This window comes from Coenobita brevimanus, chromosome 30, assembly GCF_032717465.1.
Source record: "Coenobita brevimanus isolate Jiangsu-jjx chromosome 30, ASM3271746v2, whole genome shotgun sequence".
NCBI lineage: Eukaryota > Metazoa > Arthropoda > Malacostraca > Decapoda > Coenobitidae > Coenobita > Coenobita brevimanus.
In genome coordinates this window covers 29,486,555-29,511,184 of record NC_136983.1, presented here as the reverse complement: position 1 = coordinate 29,511,184, position 24,630 = coordinate 29,486,555, and the positions used below count along the sequence as shown (strand labels likewise).

Below are 24,630 nucleotides of genomic sequence, written 5' to 3'. Positions count from 1 at the left end.
ATTTTTCGCTCGGCGTGTGTGTGTCGGTTATTGTGTGAACAGCATAACTACAAAGTTGACCAAACATGGTAAAACGTATGAGGATACCTTGGGATGAAATTATTTGATTTTGAGAACAACAGAACAAAAGTAAAGGTTGAAGCAAGTGGTTTGGACCTAATTTAAACCAAACTTGATGGAAGAGTTGGCTGTTAGGCAAAGATGACGTGAACTGAACTTAAAAACAGCCAAAGCCAAGGTAACAGGGAAAGGTCAAATGTTCGGCCGATATTAATTTTATTTGTACCAAACATGTTGGAAGGTTTGATGGGCATCCAAAACTTAATTTATTTGATTCTGGGCACAGTCAGTCGAATGTCATGGTCAGTTCAGAGTTTTGATCCAGTCTGGACTAAAGCTGGTGAAGGAGCTGAGGGTCACATAAGAATGGAGTGACTGTTTTAAGAACAATTGGTGAGGCGTCATTGTCACTGGGCAAAATTAAAATTTATGCCCTCGGACCGATTGTTGGACGCAGGTGTTGCAATCCTGAGTGTTCATTCTTAGTAAATTGTTGTAGAAAGATAGTTTTTAATACGTCTACTGCAACATTTCATTATTAAACCATTTTGATTGTGTAACAGGGGAGACTGCCAAGGGCCTAGAGCAGCATCTGCACATTGGGCCCTCACTATGGTACAGAAGGAAACTCCTAACCTACAGGAGAACATATGATCCAACCAGCATAGGAAGTATATCCTCACCCCCAGGGATAAGGAAACAGTAGGTCCTTTCCGGATCAGTGAGGACTGGGCTGCCTTGGTCTAGCTTGCCAAGGAACTGTTAAAGTCTGTCCTTCAGCAACATCACTTCAGGTTTACCCTTGAAAAGGTGCAGGCCCATCCACAGGTAGCATCTGCCAAGAACCTAAAAGTGAAGAAGGGTAATACATTGAGCTGGCAGATAATTGTCACATTTGTGGGCTCCATGCCAGAAATACTGACTTAGGATGCTGGAGGAGATTCCTCCTGTGTACAGTGGGTCACAAAAGTATCGGTGCACAATATGCATGGAACATTTGGGACCACAGAACGAAGGTCACTGAAATATTGGTGTTTGACCTACCACACGTTGGTAGCCCTGATGTAGGGAGGTGTCATATACAGCCAAGTAGCAGTATCCTCATGCAAATATATAGCAAATATTATGTTTATATAAACAGACATTGTTCATACACAATGAGAGGTTGGTAAACATCAGCAGTTGTTCGAATGTTTTCGGTAGGCATTGGACCTCCTATGCACCGATACTTTTGTGACCCGTATTACCTACACACCCTAGCCTATCAGGTGCTACAAATGTCAGCAATATAATTATAAAAGTCACTGCACCGTTGTTGCCAAGTGTGGGATGTGCAACAAGATGTACGTGACAAAGCAATGATTGCACAAGAACAAGAACGAAGTACCCAGGTGTGGTGGTAGGTATCTTGCATGGTACGTTGAGATGTCCTGCGCACCTGTGGATGATGCCAGATGGAGAAATGTGGAATGTCAGAGCCTCACCATTTCCTACTCACTCACCCACTCCCTTATCCAACCATTGGACAACTTCACCCTGGTCAGAATCTACAGCCACTGTTGGCACATGAGGTGTGACCCAGCAGCAGCCACTACTCAAAGAGGGATGACTCTACCTAGCCACAACGTCAGAGGAGACCACGCCAGCACTGACATAGTTCCAGAATCTCCAGTAGGCCTTCTCTGCCGGCGCAGTGACAGTCCAGACTGCTTCCACTGCCATGATCATCACCCAGGCTACCGTTACTTCCAGCCTCCTGAGTTCAGCAGCCACTACAGCCCGAATCTGTCGCCCAGTGGCTAGTGTACCGACTGCCGACCAGCTGCATGCCCTATTGCTGCACCTTGATCAACTGCTGGTGCTCCTGGCAGATGTCGCACCTTCCACTCAGGACATGGACGTGACTGATGACTTGATGAGTGGCCTGATGGATTGTGTACTTACTGGCCTGGCTGCAGTGGAGGACATTGCCACCACCAGTGACATATCATTATGTCAATGACACCTCTAGGTCCTGAAGTGGCGTATGTAATTAATCAGAGGAAATAAATAAAAAAAGGACTGAGATCATCCGGCAGGAGATGAACATGGTTCTTCTGCAGATTTTGCTGCCGGAGGACTTGTATCGGACGGTAATCCCTGGCTGGTGTATCCTGAGAGGAATCAGTTCTCTGCTGTCAAATCCAGCCTGAATGTGAACAAGTTAAACAAAAAGAAAAGTAGCATGAAGTTGGCTTGGGAGGTAGAAGAACTTCTTTTGTTTGTGTCTGATGGGAAATGCATAGATGGCAATTGACCAGATCATCTCACTTACACTGTTTGATGCTAGTTCTTCTTTTCCTGTGGCTAAGGTGACAGGTACAGAAATACTAGATACTAAGCTCCAGAACCCTACGGTTAATGCCTTTGATGTGGTGTAGTGTGAAGGGGTGGCTTTGTGTTGTGTTGTGGTGTGGTTTGTGATATGGTGTGGTGCAGCGTGGCGTTGTGCTGTGTTGTGTTGTGGTTAAGTCGGAAATGACTGTGGGAGTGTAACACCTGCCCAAAAATCGTAAATGAGGCAGATCAACACAGTTGTTCCCCAAAATTCATTCCCATCTAACATTAGCGTATCAGTGCTTAGCTGGAAGAAAGTGAATTAGAGCAGAGTCCTTTCATAATAACATAAGTCAGAGAGGATTCTAAGATTGTACAGCAACACCACACCTGAAAACTGAACTAAATCCATGACATCTGTGCACCAAAATCGAATAACTTTTCATTCCCTAACACAGCAAGTGAGCAAAACTTGATCTAGATCCTACTTGGCATTTATGATATAACACCTCGCCGCCAGCTTTGACCCTGATCCATTATTACTGACACTTGATCGATCAGCAGTTCAGCAAAAAAATCAAAACCCTTTTTCCCAGACCCACACACAATGTATGTTACAGTTTTGTATACTGTTGAATCAGGCACTGATGGAATGTTTTGTTAACATACATTCATGTATACGTACATATATACATACATTCACACATAAATGTATATATACAGAGATATACATAACACAACCACTGCCCCTTCTACTTTGCTAAATAAACCAAATAAATGTAAAGTTAATCTAAACTGTATTTTTGCATAATTTACACACACGTTTTCAAAGGAGCAGAAGCACTAGTAATAATTGTTAGAAAAATTAACAAACAGGGTTTGAACTGCTTTAGAGCCTAGTTGTTAAGGAAATCACTGTTTGACAGTTTCAACTTTCAATTCGTATGCAGTAGACTGTAGCACCAGTCGAGCAGGGCAGTACTCTCAAGGCGGATGGAAAGCTGATGACAGGGAGAGTTAGAGCTCCCGTTTCATCAGCCCTCGGGACTAGTTCCTGACCATCCCCCTTTGCTGAACTTTTTCAGAGATTCAGTATTACAGAAAGTAGGCCAGCATGCTCTCAATACAAGTTTCTCTGTCAACATCAACCCAGCAAACATGATTGTGTTGGAGCAGAACCGCACCGATGCTGGTTTGTGATGGCACGTGGTGTTGCAATGGTACAGGCAAGCCAGATGACCTGAATCATCCCAGAGCGAGTGCCAACAACCGTTTGCACATAGATCTAGATTCGGTTCTGTTCTGGCCCAACATTGTGTCTGTATCGGAAGCCAGTAATCAAATCTGAATCGGGTGTAAGTAATCGGGCCAATTTACAAGTGTGTCTGGATAGCTCGAAATTAACAGATCTTGAAATTTACTTTTTCCTTCTTTGAGGGAATAACATTGTAAACATTTATCATTTAAATGCTTCTAAAAGAACAAGAAGAAAAAAAAATCATGATTCGAACCTTTGCCCTCTGAATACCTACTGTACAGTCCACAACACCTGACAGCTGATTTACTGAGTGGAATCTCTCTTACCCAAGTTACATGCATCTATGAATAAACACTATGTTGCCAGCTCAGTATCTCCGTCTGTCCCGAATTGCTGCCAAGTGGTGGAATGTCTAAAATGAAACAAATGAAATTAACTGCCTGGTGCGGGACTCCAACCCCTGTCTTCAATACATCAAATATGTGCATGTTACCACTGAGCCACGGACGACCTTCATAAACAATAGTGCAACTCTGATCATTTTATAGACCCAGTTGTATATATTTTGTCTGTATACCAATGCCCCTTAACATTATCAGTTATGATCTAGTAAGCTGAAAGCAAGTTCATTTCCACAAAAACATTACCAAAAACAAGATTTTCGTCTTATAACAAGATAGTTGCCTGTGGAAAACTCCCGTCTTTGTCGAAATATTTATATATATTATATAAAATATATTTCAGTTATCTAATATATGAAAATGGTATGTGATGGATGATGTGTAATTATGTGACTCAGTTGTTAGCTGCATGATTGACGAGATCAGCAATACATAGATTGAGCCAACATTTTATTACCATTCTTGACTCAGTTGTCGAAAAAAAAAAAAAGTTATATATATGTATCCGTCTAATACATGTTTTACACCAATAGGCCCACTATGTACATCTATCTATCTATACTGTATATATATATATATATATATATATATATATATATATATATATATATATATATATATATATATATATATATATATATATATATATATATATATATATATATATATATATATATATATATATATATATATATATATATATATATATATCATTATCATCATCATCAGCCATAACTAGTCCACTGTTGAACAAAGGCCTCCCCCAACGTTTTCCACGAATTCCCTGACTGAGCAAATCATTGCCATGTTTTCCCTGCAAATTTCTCTATCTCATCTCTCCATCTCCTGTCTGGCCTTTTTCTGCTACGCTTACATTCTCTTGGTGTCCAGTCAGTCAGCCTCTTGTTCCATCGGTTATCCCTTATTCTTGCTATATGGCCTGCCCATCTCAATTTCTGTTCTTTTATAACTTCTATAATATCTTTGACTTTAGTCTGCTCTCTCACTCAAGTTGATCTTTTCTTGTCTCCTAAAGATATTCCCAACATTGATCTTTCTATTGCTCTCTAAGAACGGATTAATTTATTTTCCATTGATTTTGTCAGTTTCCAGGTCTCACAACCATACGTCATAGCTAGAATTATACATTCATATATATATATATATATATATATATATATATATATATATATATATATATATATATATATATATATATATAAATAGATATGGTTTGATGAACTTTTTCAGTGTCTCAGTTACACGGAGAGTAGGCCAGCATGCTCTCCAACACAAATTTTTCAAACTATCTACACCAAACTACATGCACAGTACACACTACACTTTCTTTTTCAAAATTCAAAAAAGAATCATGGCGTTTCATCACTTAGCCTCGGAGTCCCCAGGGGGGGGACCATAAATGCTCCCACCTTCCGCCCCTCTCCCGGTGACGACTCGAGGTGCCTGGAACAACTGTCTGACTCTCTTCTTCATTTCTGCAACATTCACGGCCTTTCCTCTAACTTTCTATTGAGCATCACCTCTCCTTCTCTAAACCTCACCTTCTTTTTCTAATTGAGACTCAGCTGTCTGAGGCAACTGACAGCAAACCCTTTTCTGTATCCTCCTACTTTCTCTATACTCATTTCAAAGCCAAATGTGGCTGTTGTGTATATATACGCAACGACTTATCTTGCTCTTGTGTTCCTGAACTCGATTCTTCTGAATTCTCTACACTCTGATTTCGGCTTTCCTGTCATTCTCTGACTAAATATATCTGTGCTGTTTACTTATTCCCTAATTCTACTGAGTATCAAAAATTCTTCGACTATCTTACTTCTACGATGGAACACATTCTATCCATTTCTCCTTTCTCTGAAATCTCCATTCTAGGAGTTTTCAATGTTCACCACCACCTTTGGATCTCCTCTCCTTTCACTGATCCACCTGGTGAACAAGTCTACATCTTTTCTATCCTTAATGACCTAGAGCAGCTTGTACAGCACCATACCCGTATCCCTGACCGCCTTGAAGAGAGATCCAACATACTTGACCTCTTCCTTACAACTAATCCTTCTGCTTACTCTGTTAATCTTTTCTCTCCGTTGGGCTTCTCCGATCACAACCTTATCATCTTAACCTGTCCTATCACTCCGGTACGGCCTGTGGACCCTCCAGGGAAACGTCGTCTGTGGCATTTTGGAGCTGAGGATTAGGAGGCCCTCAGGCAGTACTACTTTGATTTTCCCTGGAATGATTATTGCTTCCATGGCTGGGAGCCATCTGAGTGTGCCTTGCGCATTAAGGAGGTTATTCTCTCGGGCATGGAAGCATACATTCCTTTCTCATATCCTTTGACTAACGCAAGAAGGACTTGGTTTAATCACACTTGTTCTCAAGCTGTCCACAACAAGGAGAGGGCCTACAAAAGTTATTGGAGCCAACCCACCCCTGAATCGCATCATCTTTACGTTTCTGCCCGGAATCGTGCTAAGTCTGTTCTTCGCTCTGCTAAAAACAATTTCATCTGTACTAAATGCTCTCAACTCTCCAACTCGAATTCTTCCCGCTCCTTCTGGCACCTTCCCAAAAACTTTTCAGACAACTTTACCTCATCATCCTTCCCTCCTCTTTTCTACTCTGATGGTTCTGTAGCCATTTCTTCTACTGATAAAGCAGATCTCTTCACACAGACTTTCTCCTCCAATTCCACCTTAGACGATTCTGGTGCTGTTCCTCCATCACTTCCTGCCTCTGACTTCCTCATGGCTGACATTAAAATTTCTTCAGCTGATGTATTTTCTGCCATCACTGTCCTCAATACTAACAAGGCATATGGGCCTGATGGAGTCCCTCCTGTTGTTCTCAAGAACTGTGCTTTTGTGCTTACACCCTGCCTAGGCAAACTCTTTCGCCTTTGTCTGTCAACTTGTACCTTTCCTTCTTGCTGGAAGTTTGCTCTCATTCAGCCAGTCCCAAAGAAGGGTAACCACTCCCAACCCTCCAACTATCGTCCAATTGCTTTAACATCCTGTATTTCAAAAGTTTTCGAGTCAATTCTCAATAGAAAAATATTAAGGCATCTTTCCTATCACAAGCTTCTTTCTGATCATCAGTACGGGTTCCGTCAAGGACGCTCCACGAGCGATCTTCTCACCTACCTTTCAGACTCCTGGTCATCCTCCTTTCGGGACTTTGGCGAAAGCTTTGCCATTGCACTTGACATCTCAAAGGCTCTGATCGAGTCTGGCATAAATCTTTAATTTCCAAACTGCTCTCTTACGGTTTCTATCCTTCTATCTGTGCCTTCATCGCTAGCTTCCTTTCTGGTCGGTTTATAGCCGCTGTTGTAGACGGCCACCATTCTTCTCCTAGATCTATCAACAGTGGTGTTCCTCAGGGCTCTGTCCTATCACCAATTCTCTTCATTTTATTCATCAATGACCTAAGCTGTACATCTAACTCTGTCCACTCATACGCTGATGACTCCACCCTTCACCTTTCCATTCAGTTCCCGCAACGCCCATCTCAGCAGTTACTTCAACAAACAAGGGATGAGGCTATGGCACACCTAATGTCTGACTTGGCTCGTATCTCTGACTGGGGTAAAAATAATCTTGTTGTTTTTAATGCATCTAAGACTCAGCTCTTACACCTATCAACCCATCCAAATCTTCCACAGGTATACCCACTAATGTTTAATAATATTCAGCTTAATCCTGCATGATCCTTGAACATGCTTGGGGTGTCATTTACTTGGACTTATCTTGGAAAGATCATATTACATCTCTTGTAAAATCTGCTTCCAAGAGGTTGAGTGTGCTAAGCCGACTCCGTTCTTCCTTTACCCCTGCACAGTTGATGACTCTATACAGGGGTTTTATTAGCCCCTGTGTGGAGTACAACTCTCATGTGTGGGGAGGCTCCCCACATACAGCTCTTCTCAATAGGGTGGAGTCAAAGGCTTTTCGTCTCATTAACTCTCCTCCTCTTACTGCCTCCAACCTCTGTCTCTTCGTCGCACTGTTGCATCTTTATCTCTTTTCTATCGCTACTTTAATGGTCACTGCTCCTCTGAACTGTCTGCATGCATTCCTAAACCTCTACGACGGGCCCGTAGCACCCGTCTAGCATCAAACTCTCATCCTTTTTCTGTCCAGCTCTCTAATGCAAGAGTGAACCGTTACTCCCAGTCCTTCATTTATGCAACAGGTCAACTCTGGAACTGTCTCCCTCTGTCTGTATTTCCTGCTGCCTATGATCTCCAGTCTTTCAAACGCAGTGTGTCCAGGCATCTCAAAATGAACGGATCTTGAATTTGGCTCTCTCTTGTATTTTGTTTTTCTCTTGGAGGGAACTGTTATTGCGGGCTCATGGCCTTTGGTTCCTTCTTCCTCGCATATATATATATATATATATATATATATATATATATATATATATATATATATATATATATATATTTTTGTGTGTGTGTGTGTGTGTGTGTGTGTGTGTGTGTGTGTGTGTGTATAAAACCATTACTGCCAGGAATCGGTCCAATGTATGATTGCCGTTTCAGCCCAGTGTCGGAAAAAAAGTTTTATTTATATATCAGCCCAACACAAGTTTTACATCACTTAGCCCGATTTAAACAGAATATTATGGCCAATAATCGGTCCAGTGCGTGATTGCCGTTTTCCCTTAGTTCCGCTATATGCCAGTGTTGGCCCGTCATTTCAGTGTTTGCTGGGTACGTGTCGATTCATGTAAATATGTACTGCTGTATCAGACCTATTCATAACCATTACAGAACCAACTGTTAGCCAGCACTGGTTATGTATCAGACCATTATAGATAAAACTGCATATCCGGTTTTCTTCTCTTTTTACATGTTCAGAGACCACCTTTGAATTACCTTGAACTGAGCTGAACACCATTCATGTTTTTGTTGAACAGTGATATTCAGCACAATAAAAGGTGATTTAAAGGTGGTTTTGCAGCTTGGGAAATGTTAGTGATAACTCTGTTTACGTCTTGCGGGTCTCAAACATCTGCAGTTTATAATTTTTGGTTCTTTGTTAAAGCATGTCTGGTATATATTGCACACATAATTCTACTGGACAGATTGCCAGACCCGTATAGGAGCCAAATAGTTTGAAATAAAAATAATAATAATAAAAAAGACAGCTTTAGCATAGGAAGGGGGAAAGAAGTACAAACTACACAAACTCAATATTTACTTTGCCACAGTAATAACAAAGCATCTATTGAACTACTAAAAAAACACGGAGTTTTGCCAAGTCAAATTTAGTGTTGCCCTACAAATATCAGGAAGATAGCCATCAGTGGTATGGATGGCGGTGGAAGAAAAGTCGGAAAAATAAGGGGAAAATCCAGTGCAAATTCACTGTCTCGGATAATAATAATAATAATAATAATAATAATAATAATAATAAATAACCAATTGTTATTCAGAAAACTTATAATACAATGCATAAATTTGTAATTTTCATGTAAAAATAGAATATTTAAAGTCATCGATCGACTAACTATTTTATTTTGTTTCCGTGTTCTCTACCTAAAATTAAATTAACTTAAGAATTGCAAAATTTATATATAGACAAACATTAAACAAACAGCTGGAAATGGTGTGATGAGGGTTTGACTATATAGACCAGATTCAGGTATATGCTAGCATTGACAACAATGTTCTGTTTCAATTTTTACTTGCCAGAATTGGAATGGAAGAGTATTTTGTGTATTAAGCCAATGCAGGTCACATGCGATTTGCCTCAAACCGGCGGTACCGATACTAATCCGAAATGAGCTGATATTGGCCCAATAACCCTATGTTTGCTGGGCATCTACATGCACAGAGTACACACTACACTTCCTTATCAAAAAAAAAAAAAAAAGGAAAATGCCACACCTATACCGTGCCTCGAAGACCCCGGGGAGGGGGGACCATAAATACCCCCACCATCCGCTCCTCTCCCGGTGACGACTCTTTGAGCTGCCTGGATCCAATGTCTGACTCACTTCTCCTTCATTTCTGCAACATTCTTGGGCTTTCCTCTAACTTTCTCTCTGTTGAACATCACCTCTCCTCCTCTAAACCTCACCTCTTCCTTACTGAGACTCAGCTGCCTGAGGCAGCTGAGAACAAACCCTTTTCTGTATCCTCCTACTTTCTCTATAAGCATTTCAAAGCCAAAGGTGGATGTTGTGTATATGTACGCAACGACCTGTAATGCTCTCGTGTTCCTGAACTTGATTCTTCTAAGTTCTCTTCTCTTTGGCTTTGGCTATCCTGTCATTCTCTGACTAAGTATATCTGCACTGTTTACTTATCTCCTAATTCTACTGACTATCTAAAATTCTTTGACTATCTTACTTCTACGATGGAACACATTCTATCCACTTATTCTTTCTCTCATATCTCCATTCTAGGAGATTTCAATGTTCACCACCACCTTTGGCTCTCCTCTTCTTTCACTGATCCACTTGGTGAACAAGCCTACATCTTTTCTATCCTTAATGACCTAGAGCAGCTTGTACAGCACCCTACCCGTACCCCTGACCACCTTGGAGAGAAGTCCAACGTACTTGACCTCTTCCTTACAACTAATCCTTCTGCTTACACTGTTAATCTTTTTTCTCCATTGGGCTCCTCCGCTCATAACCTTATTACCTTATCCTGTCTTATCGCTCCGGTACAGCCTGAGGACCCTACAAAGAAACGTCATCTGTGGCACTTTGGAGCTGCGGATTGGGAGGCGCTCAGGCAGTACTTCCTTGATTTTCCCAGGAATGATTATTGCTTCCATGGCCGGGAGCCATCTGAGTGTGCCCTGCGCATTACGGAGGTTATTTTCTCTGACATGGAAGCATACATTCCTTTCTCATATCCTTTGACTAATGCAAGAAAGCCTTGGTTTAATCAAGCTTGTCCTAATGCTGTCCACAACAAGGAGAGGGCCCATAAAGGGTATGGGAGCCAACCCAACCCTCAATCACAATATTTTTATGTTTCTGCCCTAAATTGTACTAGGTCTGTTCTTTGCTCTCCTAAAAATAATTTCATCCGTACTAAATGCTCTCAACTCTCCAAGTTGAATTCCCTCTCCTTCTGGCACCTTGCAAAAAACCTTTCTAACAACTTTACCTCATCATCATTCCCTCCTCTTATCTATTCTGATGGCTCTGTTTCTTCTACTGAAAAAACAGATCTCTTTGCTCAGACATTCTCCTCCAATTCCACAGTAGACGATTCTGGTGCTGTTCCACCACCACTTCCCCCCTCTGACTTCCTCAAGGCTGACATTAAAAATTCTTCAGCTAATGTATTTTCTGCCATCACTGGCCTCTATACTAACAAGGCATATGGGCCTGATGGAGTCCCTCCTGTTGTCCTCAAGAACTGTGCTTCGGTGCTTACACCCTGTCTAGGTAAACTCTTTTGCCTTTGTCTTTCAACTTGTATCTTTCCGTCTTGCTGGAAGTTTGCTCTTATTCAGCCAGTCCCAAAGAAGGGTGGCCATTCCCAACCCTCTAACTATCATCCAATTGCTTTAACATCCTGTGTCTCAAAATTTTCGAGTCTATTCTGAACATTAAAATTTTAAAGCATCTTTCCTATCACATCCTTCTTTCTGATCATCAGTATGGGCTCCATCAGGGGCACTCCATTGATGATCTACTAACCTACCTTTCACACTCCTGGTTATCCTTCTTTCGGGATTTTGTTGAAAGCTTTGCCATTGCACTTAAGATCTTAAAGGCTTTCGATCGAGTCTGGCCTAAATCTTTAATATCCAAACTGCCCTCTTACGGTTTCTATCCTTCCATCTGTACCTTCATATATAGCTTCCTTTCTGGTTGTTCTATAGCTGCTGTTGTAGACGGCCATCATTCTTCTCCTACATCAATCAACAGTGGTGTTCCTCAGGGCTCTGTCCTACCACCAACTCTCTTCCTTTTATTCATCAATGATCTTCTAAGCTGTACATCTAATCCTATCCACTCGTACGCTGATTATTCCACTCTTCACTTCTCCATTTGGTTTCCACAATGTCCATCACAGGAATTACTCCAACAAACAAGAGATGAGGCCATGGCACACCTAATATCTGACTTGGGTCATATCTCCGACTGGGGTAAAAATAATCTTGTTGTTTTTAATGCATCAAAGACTCAGTTTTTACACCTATGAACGTCAAAATCTTCCACAGGAGTACCCACTGATGTTTAACCCGAGGCGTTCCATCAACGTATGAGTACGTAGCAACATTTTGCATTTGCCAGTCCCGTTGACGTACTGGTACATCGCTCAATTGAAAGGTGCATGATTTGCACAATTTATAAAATTTGCGCCTGATTTTTGGAACGTAAGGTCGCTCGACCTTCCCCTACCTGCCACCAGGTGGGGACACTCAGCGACCCCACGTGACCTGCGCTCACCCTCAGCTCAGTCACTCACTTGTTAGCAACAGTCCTGCTCAGACATGGCACATAAAGGCCTCTCAGAGGAGGAAATCCAAGCTGCCCTGGACACCTTTACAGGTGACACTGATTCCCCACTGGACGATGAGGTTGTGGACAAGGATTATGCCCAACCAGAGGAGGTGGAAAGCAGCAGCAGTAATGAGGAAGTCCCGTCCCCCAGGAAGCGGTGCTACGTGACTTATCATGCTGCTCTAGAGGGCCAGCCTGCACAAAAACAACGTGCAACATCCTCTTGGCAGCCCCAACGTGATGTGGAGCCGGATTTCAAGGATGAGGACGAAGACGAGGACGGAGCCATGGGACGTGCTGCCATGTGGTACGGCCGAGAAATTATCACTCATTGTGGCCCCGAGTGCACACCACGTCGTACGAGCAGGTATGGGCCTAGTCTTTTGTTTGGGGAGGTCGGAAGTGGCATGGAGGGAGTGGGGAGTGAAAGGGAAAGTACAGGGAGGAGTACTGAAAGTGAGAGTGGCGGGAGTGAGTCATTGCTCTCCCGAGGAGGTGTGAGGCGGCGGGAAGTATCACGTGGGCGAGTGAGGTTGCGTGCTGAATCACGTGGGGTTGTGATGGAGGGGAAAGGTGGGGAGGAACCACTCCCCAGCACGTCTTAAGCTCCCGAATATACCCAGATATGTGGGCGAGTGAGGGTGCGTGCAGAATCACGTGGTGTTGTCAAGGAGGGGGAAGGTGGGGAGGAACCACTCCCCAGCATGTCTTATGCTCCCCAATATTCACAGACTTCATCCCCACAGCCCGCTAATGTTTCACAAGGATGTAAGGGTAAGGGAAAGGGAAAGGGTAAAGGCCGAGGGAAGAGGAGTGCGAGTGGGGGAAGCCCTCTGCACTCCTCCTCCCCAACCTCCCCCACCAGCATCTCCTCCCCACCCAGACGAAGGCGACGATGGGGACGATGGGGACAAAGGATTTGTGAGTTGGAATTGGGAGGATGGGAGTGATTTTCCCCGATCATTCACCCCTTCACTGAGCAGGGCGTGCTGGCTTTTCTGCTCGCAGTATTCACCCAAGTTCCACCAGGCTGGATTATTTCCAAATTTTTTTCAGTGAGGCTTTTGTGGAGAAAATAGTGGACCAGACAAACCGTTTCGGTAGCAGCCAGCGATGTGAGAGTGAAAGACTGGGCACAAGGAGCAGGCTTTCTGTCAAATAAGATGACCCAGTCTCCCTTGCAGAAATGTTTTTATTTTTTGCCCTGGTACTTTTGATGGGTATAGTACGAAAGAACAGAATTCAGGCATACTGGACAAGGGACCCTGTTATGCTCACACCAATATTTGGCCAAGTCATGAGGCATAATCGCTTTCAGCAGATTCTAAGTCACCTCCACTTTTACGATGCTGATGATCCTGCAAATGCGAATGACACAGATAAGATGAGGCGAATTAGGTTGGTCTTTGATCACCTGAGACAAACATTTCGTTCCTCATTTTATCCCTATAGAGACCTTGCCATAGACGAGAGTCTCGTGTTGTGGAGAGGCAATATTTCATTTCGGCAGTACATACCCAGCAAAAGGCACCGTTTTGGGTTCAAGATCTTTGTTATGTGTGACTGTAGGACTGGTTATGTGCAAGACATAGTCTTGTACACCGGTGCACAGACAGACATAATAGAAGATCGGAGTATTGGACTGTCTGGAGCAGTGATAAAGACAATGATAGAAGACTACCTTCATCGTGGTCACATCCTTTACCTGGACAACTGGTACACTACCCCTCTTCTCGCTCGTTATCTACTCAGGCATGACACGAGAATCTGTGGTACCGTCAAGGTGAATCGGCGTCACATGGTCAAGGTGGGGTGCAAAATTGACAGAAATGAGGTTGTCTTCTTCCAGACCAACAATATACTTGCAACAGTGTGGAACCACAATGGAGAAGTCAGCCTCTTGTCCACGGTTCACCGCCCCCCCTTGATGCACCGTACAGAGTCCGTGGATTACCGGAGCGAGAACAGGCGCCACATATGGAAACCTGAGTGTGTCCTCGATTACAACATCAACATGCGCCTGGTGGACCAGTCAGACTCCGTGATATCCACGGTCGAGTGTGCCAGGACCATGATACAGTGGTACAAAAAGCTCTTCTTTCACTTGCTAGATATAACTGCCCTGAATTGCCACCACCTGCACGCCATGACAACAGGAGTTCAGGAAACCTTTGAAGGGTTTGTGAGGGAGCTAGCACGAGAGATTTTTGCCCGGTGTGAAGTTGAAAGGCCCCAACACCACACACACACTGCTCCTACTGCCCAAACTCCCCTGAGAATATCCGCCTGCCATTTCCCCACTCCCATACCTCCCCAGCCAAATAGACCTAGGCCCCAACGCAGGTGTCACGTGTGTATGGCTTTGAAACAGTTGTATACAAGTAGAAAGATTGATATGTTGACGGAAACAAAAAACTTAGCACATAGTGTGTTACCACTCTGACCCAACTCGCTATGCTCGCATTAAGGTACAATGCTTATTTTTCATATATGTGTCAATGGAAACCAGTATATTGTTATTCTTATTGTTTATTAGTTCAAATTCAATAAATGTAAAGGTGTTGTTTGTGGTTTCTCCCAAAATTACCTACCATAGAAAACGTGAACGACTCACACGTCAATGATAGAATACGATACCTGGCATGGGGGACCTCACCTGTTCCGACCACTTATGGACCACGGTAAGCCCTTGGTGATTTTCCTTTGTTTCTCAACCAAAGCAGAAGTTTTAGCCAATTTTTTTTTTTCCAAAATAGCTTGGGACTGGGGGCTGTTGGAGGTGCGAAATAGCTCGGGACGTGACGGGTTAATAATATGCAGCTCAATCCTGCATCATCCTTGAACATGCTTGGGGTTTCATTCACACGGGACTTATCTTGGAAAGATCATATTGCCTCACTTGTAAAATCTGCTTCCAAGAGATTAGGAGTGCTAAGCCGACTAGGTGCCTTCTTTACCCCTCCACAGTTGTTGAATTTATACATGGATTTTATTCGCCCCTGTGTAGAGTACAAATCTCATGTGTGGGGAGGCTCCCCACATACAGCTCTTCTCAATAGGGTGGAGTCAAAGGCTATTCGTCTTGTCAACTCTCCTCCTCTTACTGGCTTCCTTCAACCTCTGTCTCTACGTCGCACCGTTACCTCTTTATCCCTTTTCTGTTGCTGCTTCAATGGTCACTGCTCCTTTGAACTGTCTGCTTGCATCCCTCCACCTCTACGATGGGTGCGTAGCACCCGTCTAGCAACAAACTCTCATCCCTTTTTTGTCCAGCTCTCTAATGCAAGAGTTAACCGTTACTCCTAGTCCGTCATTTGTGCAACAGGTCAGCTCTGAAACTGGCTCTCTCTGTCTGTATTTCCTACTTCCTGTGATCTCCAGTCTATGAAACGCAGTGTGTCCAGGCATCTCAAAATTAATGGATCTTGAATATGGCTTTCTTTTGTATTGTTTGTTTGTGTTTTTTTTTTTCCTTGGAAGGAACCGTTTGCGGGCTCAGCCTTTGGTTCCTTCTTTCTCGCATAAAAAAAAAGTGACAAAATATTAGCCACTGACTGATTAACATACAGAAGGCATAGGATCCCGGGAGGAAACTGATTTTAAGGAAGCTGCTTTTTCTTCTGGTGTAAATCATCTTTCATTACTATACTGTGCATTATGATTTAATGTTTTTTTTTTTTTATTCAGCTTCTGTCTTAACTGTTCTCTCTTTGATCTCATAGAAAATATTTTTTTCTCAAAGCCATGTTTTCTCTACTATGAGAGTAAAATGACCTACAGTAGTGCTTTGAAAGTGTTTAGGTCAGTCTTCGGAAATCGTATAATATTTTACTAACATGTATGATTACGTCATTTTGGTGACATTCTTTATAATCTGCTGATTTTCATCCCTGTTATTTCTTCAAGGTAAAAACAGTCAACAATAGTGGTTTGAAAACACACGTGAACAATAAAGGGAACTGCTGGGAAACGTTCTTCTCAATCTTCTTGTTAACTTGGCAGCAGACGAAGGGACTCTTTAGCCACTCCCTTGCCCCTCTCACCATCATTATGAACGTCATCAGCATCACTGCGATGTTTGGGTACGTTGTAGATGGAGGTATTGATACTGATTTTCTGTTGAGGGCTACATCTATCCATATTTCAGCTGAATTTGAATGATCAATCAATTTATTCTCATGTTTTTATCAGCAAACAAATTAAGAGTTGTTTATACTTAGTACAGCAATATATTGTATGTATCCAATACTCTCGTCAGTACATCACTTTTATGGTCAATTATAGGGTTTAATATGAGACTGGTAATTATATATCATTTTATTTTATTATTCAGCTGGGGAGTAGACTGTACCACCAGTCAAAAAGGGCGGTACTCCCAAGGTGGATGGAAAGCTGATGGTAGAGAGAGATGTGCTGTTTACTTATCTCCTAACTCTACTATGAAAAAATCTTTGACTGTCTTACATCTAATATGGAACACATCCTGTCAGTTTCTCCTTTCTCCGAAATCTCCATTCTAGGTGATTTCAATGTTCACCACCACCTTTGGCTCTCCTCTCCTCTCACTGATCCACCTGGCGAACAAGCCTATATTTTGTCTATCCTTAATGGCCTAGAGCAATTTGTACAGCACCCTACCCCATATCCCTGACTGTCTTGGAGAGAGTTCCAACATGCTTGACCTCTTCCTTACAACTAATCCTTCTGCTTATGCTGTTAATCTTTTCTCTCCTTTGGGCTCCTCCAATCACAACCTTATTACCTTAACCTTTTCCATCACTCCACTAAGGTCTGTGGACCCTCCCAAGAAGCGCTGGCTGTGACACTTTGGACCTGTTGATTAAGAGGCTCTCAGACAATACATCTTTGACTTTTCCTGGAATGATTTTTGCTTCCATGGCTGAGAGCCATCTGAATCTGCCTTGTGCATTACAGAGGTTATTCTCTCAGGCATGTATTCATACATTCCATTCATTATCCTGTGACAAAAAAAAAAAGAAAGAAAAAAGAAAAAACGGTTTAATCACTCTTGTTATAATGCTGTCCACAACAAGGAGAGGGCCTACAAAATGTTTATACCTGAGCCAATTCACCCTTAAATCTCATTCCTTTTACGTTTCTGCCTGGAATCATGCTAAGTCTGTTCTCCGCTCTTCTAAAAAATAATTTCATTCATACTAAATGCTTTGAACTCTCCAGCTCAGATTTTTCTCACTCCTTCTGGTACCTTGTCAAAAACTTTTCTAACAAATTTACCTCATCCTTTCCAGCTCTTTTCCACTCTGATGGTTCTGTAGCTGTTTCTTCAGCTGATAAAGCAAATCTCATTGCTCAGACTTCTCAAAGTCCATCTTAGACGAGTCTGGTGCTGTTCCTCCATCACTTCCCACCTTTGGCTTCCTCATGGCTGACATTAAAAGTTCTTCAGCTAGTGTATTTTCTGCAGTCACTGGCCTCAGTACTAACAAGGCATATCTGCCTGATGGGGTGTCTCGTGCTGTCTTCAAGATCTGTGCTTATGTGCTTACACCCTGAGTAGGTAAACTCTGTCGCCTTTGTCTGACAACTTGTACCTTTCATTCTTGCTGGAAGTGTCCTCTCATTCAGTCTGTCCCACAGAAGGGTAATCATTCCCAGCCCTCTGACTATCACCCAATTGCTTTAACTTTTTGTATGTCAAGGGTTTATAATCTACTCTTAAAAAAAGAAAAAAGTTTATCACAACCTTCTTTCCGATCATCAGTAAAGGTTTCGCCATGGACGCTCCACTGACCATCTTCTCACATACCTTTCAGACTGCTGGTCATCCTCTTTTCGGGACTTTGGCGAAAGTATTCCCATTGGACTTGACATCTTAAAGGCTTTCGATCGAGTCTAGCATAAATCTTTAATTTCCAAACTGCCCTCTTAATGTTTCTGTCCTTCTATTTGTACCTCCATCTCTAGCTTCCTTTCTGGTCGTTCTATAGCTGCTGTTGTCAACGGCCATTGTTCTCTCCTAGAGCAATTAATAGTGGTGTTCCTCATGGCTCAGACCTATCACCAGCTCTCTTCCTTCTGTTCATCAGTGACCTTAAAAAGTGTACATCTAACCCTATCCTCTCATACGCTGATGACACCCTTCACCTTTCCATTCGTTTCCCGCAGCGTCCTTCTCAGCAGTTCCTTCAACAAACTAGGGATTAAGCTATGGCACACCTAATGTCTGACTTGTCTCACATCCCTGATTGGGGTGAAAGTAATCATGTTTTTAATGCATCGAAAACTCTGTTCTTTCATCTATCAACCCAACAAAATCTTCCACAGAAGTACCCTCTAATTTTTAACAATATCCCTCTCAATACTGCATCATCTTTAAACATACTTGGGGTTTCATTCTCTCGAGACTTATCTTGGAAAAGACATATTATATTACCTTTCTTGCAAAGTCTGCATCCGAGAGATTGGGTGTGCTATGCCGACTCAGTGCATTCTTTACCCCTGCACAGTTGTTGACTTTATACTCGAGTTTTATTCGCCCCTGTTTAGAGTAGAACTCTTATGTGTGGGGAGGCTCCCCCCCACACAGCTCTTCTCAGCAGGGTGGAGTCAAAGGTTTTTCGTCTCATTAACTCTCCTCCTCCTACTGGTTCCTTTAAACCTCTGTCTCTTAATTGCACTTTTGCTTTTATATCTCTTTTCTCTCGCTATTTCATTGGTCACTGCTCCTCTGAACTGTCTGCTTGCATCCCTCCACCACTACGACGGGCACGTTGCACCCGTCTAGCAACAAACTCTCATCCTTTCTCAGTCCCACTCTCTAATGCTAGAGTTAACCGCTACTCCTAATGCTTCATGTATGCAACAGGTCAACTTTGGAACTATCTCTCTCTGTTTTTCCTACTGCCTACGATCTCCAGTCTTTCAAACACAGTGCGTCCAGGCATGTCGAAATGACTGGATCTTGAATTTGGCTCTTCGTTATCTTTTTTTTTTTTTTTTTTTTTTTTTTTGAGGGAGTAATGGGCAGGCCCTTGACCTTCGGTTCCTTCTTCCTGGCATTTAAAAAAAAAAAAAAAAACTATCTCTGGTCCATTGATGTTCTAAATGAGGAAAACAGCTCGAGATGTCGCAAGAATATTTTTTCATTTGAATCTGCATAAAATAACGATACTGCCATGTGCTATATAGAAAATGTTACTTTAGTCTGTTTAATCTCACGTGGCAAAGCTCCCTAACCTCTTTCAGCTCAGTTCCTGGCCAAATGAAGTAAGACTGGAGGTTAATTTTGACTCGTAACCAAGGTGACCCATTCGTACCTCATAACAGAGTCATCAGATTTTTTGCAACCATGACTCAGTATTCAAGTTGTGAGAGTGACCTAGTTCCCTCAGATGAAAACAAGTCCAGTATAGTAAATGATATATGAAGCTGGGATACATGAATAGCCAATGATATATGAAGGGTCAACAGGCACTTTGCGGTATCCGTTGGTTGTGGTGTCAGATTGTTTCACGAGGAAGGTGCTTCGATACTTTATGATCGACTGACCACTTTGACCCAGACGTAACTAATACCACACTTCGATTCTCACATGCACTTCTTACTCGACAAGTACGTACCTGATATGTGTCTGTCAAAAGAAATTTTATATATGGCTATTGTTTTCCTAAGCGGGAAAAGTTAAATCATGCAGTGAACCTTACACAAATCGATAAGCTGCAGAGGATCTAGAACCAGGAAGGAGAGTCGCCATCTTCATTCTCGTCACAGTCGTAGCTCCAACCGAGGAGAAACACGGCCATTGGCAGAAAATTTACCAGTTAAGTGATCAGCGTAATGGACTGCATGTAACTCGCTCAACAGTGAAGCCAATAAATATTTCACCTTATAAGCATAAGCCATCAGCTTTGTGATATATCTAGCTGAACTGTTCATACTACACCTGTGGGATAGACCTGACAGTACACACACAAACACACATACAAAAAAAAAAAAAAAATGCTACTCAGTTTCAACATACTTCTTCCAGACGCAAAAGCTTATGGTCAGTCTGCTTTTCTAGTGACGTGTTTAAGTGCAAAGTATTTGTTTTTATGATGGTCTCGCAGTTGGTTGTATTATGTGACAAAGCTACACAGGAGTGGACGAATGGTACAATATTTGATATTTATGTTACAGGCAGTTTGGTCTGTTGATGTGGCTCCCCGAGCTGTTCAATCGGCTGATACAGTACTATAATGACCACCCCGATGCTAAGGTAAGATGGGCACTAAGGGTTCCTATTCTTCTTTCAGCATTGGTTTCTCTCTCAAAATCTTCAGCTGTTTAACTCACAATTAGGCTTCATCCCTAACGTTCGTACGTAAATTTTCCACGGTATTTTTAAATAGGCTCTTCTTTCGCTTTTATTTATTTTTTGCTATTCACAGTAGGGTTAACGTCATCTGTAACTGTTTATCTTGCCAGCTGTGTTCGTACTTCGTGGCTAAGTCGGTAGAACAACTAGTCCCAAATATTCCGTTTGGAGGTCGTACTAGGTTGCTTTAGCTCGTTTGATGTAGGTATAAGAATCGACCTGTGAGTCTAAGTAGTATTCTGCGTGACAGAAGTCTTCATTTACTTTTGACGGTTCGAATCGATGCACTATTGTCACCCTTGATTTGAGTGTTCTACCAAAAGATTATAAGACTACATAATACAGGTATATCAATTGTCCCCAGATTTATTTTTTTCTGTTTTGTCCATGAAGTCTTCCAGGTAACAGTGCCTTTGCTTTGAGCAATAAACTTTTTCCTCATGTGCTTCTAAATATGCTTTCCACTGAGTACCGGTTTACCACTTCTTCAGCTAATTAAGCATTAGCACATTTTAAGGATAAACAGCATAGACTGTAACGTACTGTTGACAATTGTGAAGTAGGGTAACAATAGTGTTAACGAATGGTAAAAAGGAGGACCGAAATATAATCTCTGTCTGACCAAGATTTACGTGAGGCAAGAACACTGATAGGGCAGGCCACAGATAAAACTAGAAACCCGTGGTAGGTGAGTTTTTTCCCTTGTTTGAAAAAGCAACTTTCTACTGTAAATGCAATGAAATGGCTGTTTCAAATCCTTCGTGGGGTACTTCTTGCTCCTTGCTGGAAACACGAGCCCGAAGTTCAACTCATGGGTTTGAGTTTTGGAAGGTACTGTACTTCAGATGCAGCCTTGGAACGTCCTAAGCTTCTTGGAGATCTTTGTTATCATTAGTGTTGGGGTAACGGGGGATTGGGATCGGTATAGTTGCGCCCTCTGACGTGAGGCGACCTAACTATGGCGAGATCAGTAACAACAGTTACATATATTACTGACCTGGCTGTAACAATATTGTCAATCTCTGCGAGTTTGCTGCAGCAATTGCTGCCTTTTTAGCATCTTCTGTTGACGAGGCTACTACGATTGATAAAATTAATGTATAATACTGGTGAGGCTGAAGCACACTTCGGGCGTCATGTTCGTATTGCAGGGTATACTTCTGCTATGATGAGTTATGTCAAGGTGAAAGTTTAATCTACACAAAACTCTAATCAGCTGTGGTACAGTGGGACGGCTTCAGAGCAGATACTAGCACTAACTGGGAAGGCTCTTATGAGTGTACTAAGTCCCCCATGGCTCAGAAATAAGAAAATTTGATATTTCTCTCCTACAGGATTCCGAAAATCTCATAAACTTAAAATTGTTAGACTGTGACTCTAGCGACCAGAATTTCACCACAGGAGATGAATTTCTAACAGCGATAGAGTTGACAGAGTCATACCATACTGTACTGTGATGCAGTAAATAACGTTAACAACTGTAACTTGCTATGCTTTGATGATAGAAACTCCGTGTACAAACAGCTAGATAAGGAGTTTATTACGAGCTCACAACAAAATAGTCTGTCCTTTTTGAATGTCTGCTCTGAACTGACGCAGTCGCGCTGTCTTCCCAGGCTTGAGGCCCTGGGAAAGCGTGCTAGGTCAGCAAGTTTAGTGGGGGCATGTATGCATTGGGGGGGGGGACATATATACATCGGGAGTAGACATATTGTGGAGGGGGTACAGTACTCCCCCGGGTAGCTGAGATGGTGTCTCCTGACACCAGGAGTTAAACGGTGTTTGATTATAGTATTAAGGCAAGGTTGGGGAGGTTTGTACAAGGGATATGTATGATACAGGGGCAGTAGGGGAGACATGGCCATGTTGAGGGGAGGGAATTAGAAGGATATATACAGATAAGATATACAAGGATTAATAGGTATGTGTCCAAAAGTCGAAGGTATACATAGGTATAATGGGGATTATAAAATAATAGTTTGATACATGATAAACAAGGAGTAGATATGAGAGTTCTATTGTTGTTCTTCGTTCATTTTTTTTTTTTTTTGAGTGTGTGTGTATTTTCTGTAGGATACACTGTCACTCAGCAATGCATTAAAGAAATACCATCATTTTCTATTAGGCAGAGTTCTGTTCACAGTTTGGTTAATTGTCAGATGGCATTGGTAGTTACTGAATGTGAGGGCAATAAGTACGGGGAGTTTCTACGTCGTGTGTAGGGCGTACTATGCCTGTAGCAACTCTGATTTCCTGGAGTCGGCGTTTCATTTTTCTGACACAACAATGCACTGCACATATGATGAGTAGTAAACCTATGAAAGCGATAACCACAGGGGGAAACACAACTGCTGGATGAACCCATGAACAGCTGAAGGCCAGAGAAAATTGATCCATAATGAAATCACTGTCATTGAGGAATGTTAGCATGCGCAAGTTAGGGGAGGTGATGGTAATGTTGGCAAATGGTAAGGTGGAAGGCATGTCGATTGGTTGAAAGATGTCATAGGAGTGTTTACGGACAGCTTGGTGATAGCAAGTGGCGTAAGTGATGACGGACTCTGATTTGATGGTACAATAGTCTGGTGCTTTGTAGAGACCACTAGCGGGGACAGATCGAACCGAAGAACCAGGACACATGATTTTGACAGAGATGGGAACAGCAAAGAAGAAGTACTGGACATGGTTGAGGTGAGCATGGTGGACCAGGAGTTCAGGAGCTGGGACAAGAGAACAGGCCGAGTAGATGGAATGGTTGCCAACTAAAGCAGACTCACAGGGTGTAGCACTGCTAGGGAAGATAGCGAAAAGGTGGGCAGCACAGAGACGAGAGGTCGGAGTAAGGGAGGAACATTTCTGGAGGTCTGTGGAAGAAAGGAGGGCAACTGAAAGATGATCATGGGAGAGGAGGAAATATTCTGAAGGAACAGATACTTGTAACAAGGAGTTGTTGAGGCGGAAAGGGAAGGGAATGATGTGGAAAAGGTTAAAGGTTATGGCAGAACGGAGAGGAATATGGACAACGACGTATGTGGTGAGAAGAGTGGCTTCAAGAACAGGATAATAATATTCGAGGGAGAAGTAGGGGAGGACCGGGGATAGACCGAAGGTGGAGTGAGCCCATTCCAGGACAGAACGGAGAGCTGAGACAGGTACTAAGTCGGCAGTGACACGTCCATTTATAGCATTGACCAGGATACGAATCAAGGTAGAGACTTGAGACAGGAGAGAGTCAATGGCCAGTTGGAGATTATCCATGTTGAGTTTGAGGTAGAAGAACTGAGAGATAACGTTGAGATCTGAAAGGTGGCGTTGTAAGATATCGGTGAAGTTGTTTAGAGTGGACGTGACTTCATTTAGGTGGGTCGTGAGCTTCTGTAACATAGTGTGTTGGGTTTTAATGATTCGGCGTTGGGATTCTAGAGCTGAAGCTAAATGAGTGAGATCAGATTTGAAGCCAGAAATGTCACGGGTTGTAGCAACACCAAACAAGCCACTCAGAATCTCACCGCCGAAGTCGAAGAGACCTCGTTTCACACGAGAACGACCAACGGGTGTCTGAATGGAAAATGTGTCATTGTGCTCAGTGAATCTGTTACTTATGTATTGCAATTGCCAGGAGAGTAATAGGAAAAGGTTATAGAGATACTCATTTGGGTTGTGTGTCCCCATTATGGGCGTGAGATGGGTCTTGATTCCGTGGAGCTAGTGCGTGTAGGCAGGTAGGGCAATGGCTACGTCGGCCAGGGGCGCAAGATCAT

General features: G+C 42.5%; 1 protein-coding gene across 1 annotated transcript in view; it reads left to right on the top strand.

The window, feature by feature from the left end:
• Positions 1–24,630, top strand: part of LOC145395274 (uncharacterized) — a 181,590-nt gene that overhangs the window by 88,168 nt on the left and 68,792 nt on the right. The window contains exons 8-11 of the mRNA XM_080268954.1: positions 1,736–2,039; positions 2,163–2,302; positions 12,762–12,838; positions 20,692–20,770. Of these exons, the coding sequence (XP_080125080.1) occupies positions 1,736–2,039; positions 2,163–2,302; positions 12,762–12,838; positions 20,692–20,770 (600 nt within the window). The remainder of the gene's footprint in view (positions 1–1,735; positions 2,040–2,162; positions 2,303–12,761; positions 12,839–20,691; positions 20,771–24,630) is intronic.